The sequence below is a fragment of the Teleopsis dalmanni genome, chromosome 1, assembly GCF_002237135.1.
Source record: "Teleopsis dalmanni isolate 2A chromosome 1, ASM223713v2, whole genome shotgun sequence".
Taxonomy (NCBI): domain Eukaryota; kingdom Metazoa; phylum Arthropoda; class Insecta; order Diptera; family Diopsidae; genus Teleopsis; species Teleopsis dalmanni.
The window spans coordinates 193,965,205-193,973,076 of NC_051846.1; the positions used below are offsets into that span (position 1 = coordinate 193,965,205).

The 7,872-nt window shown below is 26.7% G+C and overlaps 2 protein-coding genes across 2 annotated transcripts; both read right to left on the minus strand.

Moving 5' to 3' along the window:
* Positions 1 to 561: 561 nt before the first annotated feature.
* Positions 562 to 1,123, minus strand: LOC119666975. Its single transcript, XM_038076252.1, has 2 exons — positions 774 to 1,123; positions 562 to 697 (listed from the first exon to the last, which is right to left on the minus strand). Exons 1-2 carry the CDS (start codon positions 1,121 to 1,123, stop codon positions 562 to 564), a joined length of 486 nt encoding a protein of 161 aa, XP_037932180.1.
* Positions 1,124 to 3,816: 2,693 nt separating this feature from the next.
* Positions 3,817 to 5,056, minus strand: LOC119673024. The gene is made up of 3 exons (XM_038084232.1): positions 4,770 to 5,056; positions 4,096 to 4,451; positions 3,817 to 4,031 (listed from the first exon to the last, which is right to left on the minus strand). The coding sequence occupies exons 1-3, from the start codon at positions 4,923 to 4,925 to the stop codon at positions 3,896 to 3,898; spliced, it is 648 nt and encodes a 215-aa protein (XP_037940160.1). The 5' UTR covers positions 4,926 to 5,056; the 3' UTR covers positions 3,817 to 3,895.
* Positions 5,057 to 7,872: the final 2,816 nt, after the last annotated feature.

The following is a 7,872-nucleotide window of genomic DNA, read 5'->3' on the forward strand; positions in this document are numbered from 1 at the left end:
AGAACATTGCATTTTTATAATGGTATTAAATTATATTTCAGTCAAAAATATATTTAGTATAACAAAATGTGCAAAGAAAAAACTTTTCATACACAAAAAATGACAAAAAATGTAAATGACTTCACCAAAGGAAGTACAAGCTTAGGAGCATAATATGTTAATCCTGGAAACCATTTGCATTCTATACCAGACAATTTATCCCTTGAATTTTTCAATACCATTCGAGAAACGGAAGTGCACATGACTGAAACTCGGGGGCTGACCTAAATTCAACTTTTAGCACAGAACCATTGACACAAAGTTAAACTCACATTGCACATTTACATGCTACCAAAAAAATAAAATAAATATTAAAAAAAAAGTGCAGAATTTTGGCAAATTTGTTGGTAAGTGCAACAAATTTGTGCTAGAAGCAATTCAGATACAGATATTTGCTTTTAAATTCAACTAAATCCAAATAAAGCTATTCAAATAACAATAAATAAAAAAAATTTAAAAGAAAATAAAAATAAGTGCTAATAAAATTCAATTTATATTTATATTTTTTGATTTAGATATTTATTAAAAATCTGCCATAAATTGCTCAACTATATTAGCAGCAACTTTACATTTTTTAAATGTCTTATAACAATCTACTCCTGATTTACCAGCAACGTGTGCTTCCTTATAAGCAGTATCCATAAACTCGGTACCTGGTCTGTGTTATAATAAATTAAATATATATGTTATAAAATTCAAGAATGTTAGATAGTTGTTAAGTTTATTTAACTTACGTCAGTACTATATTATAGATTTCAGCAAATACGCCCACATGTTGCTCTATTTGTGCATTCTTACATATTGAACGCAGTAAGCAATCATGTCCATTACCATGCGTTTTGTTCATAAAAGACTCCAGTGCAATATATACAAGCAGTCTGGCATCATCTTTTCGAAATATCCCATCTTTATCGATATTTGTTCGCATTCTGCCAACAGAACGTGAGAATATTGTTTCCCATTTATCCCATGGATACAGTGGTGTAGATTGTATGGTATATGTCCCACCTTGCAGATTGTATGTGTTAATTATGCTGCGCCAATCAACAGGATCGCCGAAATCAAGTGGTAAAGCTGGACCCATTACAAGCTTTGGGAAGAAAATATAAATGTTGAAACAAAGTTTAAAATTAAGATTAAAAATATATTAATATTGTTTTTTATTTTATTAATTATGCTAATTTTAAGGAAATGTGTTATTTTAAATTAACGCATTGAAAGTTTCAACCATGTCATACATTCATTATGCTCTATAGGTTCTTACGTATATATCGTCTATACAGAACTTTTGCTCCAAACAAATCATAAAGCTGCTGTAACCGAAATAAAAATGCGAAAATGGAATTGGATAGAGCATACTATCCGACGATCAAATATGTACATTCAACGACAAGCTTTGACATGGAGTCCACAAGACTGCATACTTCTGGTGTACCGGCTTTAACTTGGAGAATTGAGTGAGAAGTAACAGAAGCGCACTACACATGAAACGATGTATGCAGAAAAGCACCTAACAGAGTGCGGTTTAAGAGAATCGGTGCGGTCCTATGCCGCACTAGGGCCACTAGGCAAACGGATACAAAGAATAAAAAGAAGAATATATATACATATATTTTTTTTATATATATTTGATTTTACGTAGTAACTTATTTGTAACTAAATATTTGTCATAGTTTGGTGGTAAATATTGTTTTTTTTTGTAAAAATACGAATTTAAAAGTTTAATTGGGTTTTACAACATTTTCAAGTAGGGACCGCAACACGATCAATTCGATGCAGCATTTTCTTATAAACCCTGACTAATACTATATACAAGACATATACAAGTACATGATAATTATTTGAGTATAATATTATATGTTTAATTTTATCTATTAAAATATAATAGAAAAAAAATATTACATAGTATTCCTATCCGTAAAATAATCAATGGATTTTAATGTTAAATGGGTGGTAATATAGCAATAATGATACAGTCGATAATCTCAATATGAAATTTATAAACATAAGTTGAGTAAATATATAAATCTCCACTTATCTATATAATTTACATTTAAATGTTTTAATATATCTACTATGTATTTGTATTATATACTAAGGGCATTGTAGGAATCAGTGACAGCTATAAAAATATTTCTATCAACAGACAAAATATGCACTGATTTAATTTATGTAGTATTGTACATATTGTATTGTATTTAGGGCACTAAGAACTCATTAAAAACAGCACTGTTTATATAAAACAAGAGTTACGGAAATGGATGGATAAGCCGCTAGGCAGTTTATTAGGTTGTGTAAAATCGGAGTTGCCTCAGTAAAATAAAATTAGTTTAACTTGATATAAATTGACAATTATTTTTATCAATATCTAACACATATTTTTTATATGTAAAATTTATTCATAACATTCAATAAAAATATTTTAAAGAGGTCACAATTTTGAATTGAATTATGGGGTTATATTATATTATTTGCAAGGAGAAAAAAATTAGGTTTTAATAAAATATCTTCGAGGTTTGTCATTATGTACAAATTCCAGGCTTGTTTATTTCTTAGTTAAAATAAATAATATTAATGATGATTATTGATAGAATTTTATGTATAAATGTCAAACGTTAAATTAAACTGAAACATCATATAGCATCATTATACTTTTCTGTATGTACACATTATTTTTTGTTTTAAAATATAACTTATTATATTAAAATACAACTTAGGGAGACGAAAAAATTTGGAGATTTTACGGTTTTGTTTAGTATTGCAAGGAATCAAACATGAGTATAGTACAATGCCTTTTTGAACCATTCTATTGTAGAGTTAAATTAAATTTGGGAAACTATTATTAAGATAAAAAAAAATAATCAGAAATCAGGTGAGTATATATGTATACTTAAATTTAAATCAATGACAACAATTTAGTGATAAATATTTGTTACTTTGGTTAACTACTTAAAGTTGTTATATGGAATGTTGTCAAGTATATACTCAGTTACATATATGAACATAGTTTTATAAGTAGACGTAGATGACTATATGTAGCTGCTATATAAAATTAAAACAAATTTTGACGTTTTAACGTTTTATCCGAATAAAATCCGATACAAGATAAATTTTTGGTAGGCATAGTTTTACCATTTTTATAATTAATTGCTAATATGAACAAAATTTATCGATAAAGTATGAATATAGTCTTTTCCTTTTCCATGATTTTGAGTTGAAAACTCTAGCATCAAACCTCTAGTACCTAAGATTTGCACTAAAGTGTTTATAATTATAAAATATTGGTACATCGTTATTATACAAATTTTTAATTGATTTAGATTTGAATAATCTGAATATATAAATAAATTCGATTGAGCAACTAAAATTAATCCAAACATCACTGTCAAAAATAGTATAGGTCTAATTTATTAAATAACAAACATATAACCTTTCTTAATTCTAATTTTTTAATTTATATTTCATGACTGAAGAGCTTTAGTTGGCATTACTTAACTTGATTATTCAAGGTATATATAAGCTAAGAATAAATTTTTTAAATATTTCATAAAAAATATAGAAACCACGCAAAGCTATAAATTACTTAAATTGCAACTAGAATTAAAATTATTATTTTTAATTTATTATTTCCATAAGAGAAAGTTTTTTTTCAGTCCTAAGTCAGTTAATTTACTTGACTTTTTAATTAAATTCTTAAGTATAACAAACAGTCTATATTTAAAAAAAGTACATATATAATTTGGATTTCACAATTTTTCTTATCATTTGTATCTACCATATGAAGATAAATCAAGAAGGCAAAGTATTAAACATTTATTAAAAATTGCCTAATATAGTCTTAATAAAATTTATTTAATTAGAAATCAGCCATATGTTGATCTAAAAAATTGGATATGACAGTACATTTGCCATATAACTTATTACATTCTATACCGGATTTACCAGCATCATACGCGGCTTTGTAAGCAGGTTCCAAAAGCATATTACCAGGTCTGTTTAATTAATTTTATAACTTTAATATAGCTTGTTATCTGACTTATGTATAATATTTCTTACGTAAGTACTATATTATATATCTCAGCAAAAACTCCAACATGTTGATCTATTTGTGCATTGACACAAATAGAACGAAGTAAGCAATCACGTCCGTTACCATGCAATTTATTCATAAAAGCTTCTAATGCGGTGTACACAAATAATCTCGAGTCATCTTCAACAAACTTATCAGGATAATGGATGCGTGCACGCATTCTACGCACAGAACGTGAAAAAATTGTTTCCCATTTATCCCATGGATATAGTGGTGTCGATTGTATGGTATATGTGCCACCTTGTAGATTATAAGCAGCAATTAAGCCTCTCCAATCAACAGGATCACCTAAAGGAACTGGCAATGCAGGCCCCATTACAAGCTTAATAAAAAATTACTGCTAAATTTTTTATATGTTTGAAAATATATCAAACTACAAATGGAAATTATTACAATTTTATTAATTTAAATATATTATAACGTTTAAGTAGCTTATAAAAACCTTTATGATGAAGTTTTTACAACACACTAATCTAGTTATATACAACATGAACTCATTTTTTATATATATATTTTATTTTATAATATTTTTTGTAATATAAAGATCACCCATGATAGTAAATTTTCAATTTTAATTTTAAGCTCACTTCATTTTTATTTTTTTTATTAAACACTATACTTCAATATTTAGTTTAACTACCTTAATATTTCCACCACCTTCAAATACAAGATGTCGTTTCTGGCGATGATTCAAAAACTCAGTTACATTGACACTAACATTTATTTTTGCCATTGCCAATGGGAATCTTAACCACACAAATGTCAGCAAAAAATTTAAAATGAAATATTTTCCCATTTTATTCTTTCAAATAGAAAATCTTTTATATCAAAGTAATAATAACTGAAAGTATCTGAAAGGAGAAGCGATAAGTACAATGTACACGACGGTGTCAAAATGTAACTGATTAAGATATCAGCCAGAGCAAGACTTACTGCAATCAATACTGAACAAAATAATCTGTTATACGTTCTTTATATATAAAATGAAGAGAGTATAGATGTATATAAGAATAAAATATTTTACTTAAAAAAAAAATTTTATTTGAATTTCCTATTAACACTTTAATTGGGTTAACGTTCTTGGTATGATGTTAACAGGAAGGTGTACTCATGTGAGTGGATTTGTAATTGAAATATAAAACACAGCGAAAAATAAATACAATTTTTTTTTTGCTCCAAGTGCACAAAGTTGTTGGAATTTTAAATAAAATAATTTAGATATTTTATTTCGTTTGAGTTAATTAAATAAAAATGCAATCAAAATTCCAGTAAAATTGAATTTTAAGCCAATACTAAATATTTAGAATTCTTTTCACTGTTCAATTGAATTCAATTTTTATTCAATTGTATTTTTTTGTTCATCAGATACAAAAATATTTTGACTAAACGAAATGAGAATACCCTTCGCTTACATTATGATTTATTTATTAAATATTAATTATTTAATATAAATTTACTTATAAATTAAATCCTTAATAACACACATTAAATCATGGCTCGTGTTCTTAAAAGCAGAGACCTTAACAGTTATCGTTAAAAAAATAAAAACCAATTTATAACTCAGCATTTGCATTTTAAAATAAAAAGCTGAATAAAATAAAAAGCAGTGTGTAAGAGTTAAAAAATAAAAGGCACATAATAATAACTATTTCTGAAAAATTAATCATAAAGCAATTACAATTATTATTTTTATAGCTTTATTTTAAAATGGTCATATATATACAGCATGCATAATATTAATGATGAAAATATTTTTAATGATAATTATGTACTTTAATAAGAGTTGAAACAACTTTTTGTTGTTGCATTTTTTCTTAAAAATGTTTGAAATAATTGTAATTTTCAGTGTCTGCTCATAAGTAAAACACGCTTAATGCTATCGCTCATTAATCCTGAATTTTAAAGAGAAGTAAAAGAGAAGTACTGGGTAGAAGTATAATAGAAGTAGAATAGCATTGAGTAATAATTAATATTGAGGTATTGGTTTTGTTATAAGATACGAGGACTCGAAGAAGTTTCACTGGATCAGTACAACTGTTCATGTGATACACCAAACAGTTGCAAATGAATTGTGTATCGGTGTTGTCTATGTAGCTGGTTCCATGAGGTGCGAACTAATTTGAATAGTACTATGGTTCGAATATATGTGAGATGACTGAAGATATTTAAACTGTTCAAAAATTAAATATGTTTTATGCTTCAGTTTATTTTCATGTTGTTTTATGCAAATATAACCTATAACAGCGAATGCTCGTAGACAAAATGGGGTTCGAAGGTGCTTCCTGTGGTCATGTGGTCATATAAGTTCAAGCATAATTTGAAAGAACTTGGTATCAAGAATTGGGAAACAGTTGGACAAAACTATAATGATTGATGGATTGTTAAAAGGAATCTTGAGGCTGTACTTATAGTACCTTGTAGCAGTAATGACGACGAAGAACAATTGATTATGATGATTGTTAATTATAACTACTAATTTATAAAGCAGTTAATTCTTCACAGATGGTAGTTTTATGTTATATTTATGTATTAAATGTATTAAAATATTTTCTTAAAAACAAAAATTTGGTAAAAATAAGTTTTGTTTTAATGATTAATTTTTTATAATGATTTTTAATAGAAAGTTTATTTTTATGAAAATACTGTTTCATAGTATGATAAACCAAATAAACGCTAGTTATAGAGACTATAAGAATTTACATTTTTTAGTCATTTAAAATTCTATCATCATTATAAAAACAACATAAAAAATTGATATTATGTGAAAAATGCAGAAATACCCATAAAGATATAATTAAATTATCGAAGTACTCGAATCCGCATAACAGCATGGAGCGTAGCAATTTCACTGAAATTACTTAAAAAAATATGTAGTCTACTTTGTTTTTTAATTATAAAAAATATCCTTTTTTGTTCTGAATATAATTACAAAGTTGATGAAGTTATTGTTAGCTGTCAAATATTTTGTGGTTCGAAGCTACCATTAAAAATTTATGAAGGACATTTGGTGTATACTATGTAATATAATATTAAATTCAATTAAATTTCATGCATTTCCTTTTTTAACAATTCTGAAAATTTAGTATTAATTTTCGAGGCATTTAATAAAAAATCTAGTTATTAAAGGAAATATTTTTCACTGAAACATATATTATATGTATATTATATATTAACGCTTTATGAGTTTAAGATTAATTGATTATTCTTAATTCTTGAAATTTTCCAAGTAAGAAGATAATAAATTTGTTATAAATATAATTGTATTCCTTATTTTTACTGTGTCAATAGTGGCATAAACATTGGCTTCCAATACTTCAAGAGTTGCTTATTTCTAGGCTGTCGGCATAAATCAATGACTTAACATAACCCAATAAAAAGTAATCGAAGGCGTTAAATCGCATAAACGAGGGGCCAGTTAACAGAACCATTTTTAAAAATAAAGTTGTTACCAAATATTTCAATTTACACCATCTCGTTGGAACCAAATGTCATTGATTTTTAATTGATTCATTTTTGGGAACAAAAATTCAGTCAGCATGGTTCTCGCCGTTCACTGTAACGGCAGCTCCTTCAACATTTCGAAAGAAATAAAGATATGATGATGCTACTAGCATCAATTATAAGGTATGTAATGGTGATTAAACGCTTTAGGATTGCCTCCGCTCCATATATGGCAATTTTGCTTATTGGCGTTGCCATTTAACTAGAAATGAGCTTCATCACTAAACAGAATTTTACGACAA

What these genes read in the sequence shown, in the direction of transcription:
- LOC119666975 (XM_038076252.1), bottom strand. Translation starts at nt 1,123, where the DNA reads ATGGGTCCAGCTTTACCACTTGATTTCGGCGATCCTGTTGATTGGCGC. An exon ending in ATCTATAATATAGTACTGAC is followed by an intron (nt 698 to 773) that starts GTAAGTTAAATA and finishes ATTATAACACAG; the next exon opens with ACCAGGTACCGAGTTTATGG.
- LOC119673024 (XM_038084232.1), bottom strand. Translation starts at nt 4,925, where the DNA reads ATGGGAAAATATTTCATTTTAAATTTTTTGCTGACATTTGTGTGGTTA. An exon ending in AAGGTGGTGGAAATATTAAG is followed by an intron (nt 4,452 to 4,769) that starts GTAGTTAAACTA and finishes TTTTTTATTAAG; the next exon opens with CTTGTAATGGGGCCTGCATT. An exon ending in ATATATAATATAGTACTTAC is followed by an intron (nt 4,032 to 4,095) that starts GTAAGAAATATT and finishes TTAATTAAACAG; the next exon opens with ACCTGGTAATATGCTTTTGG.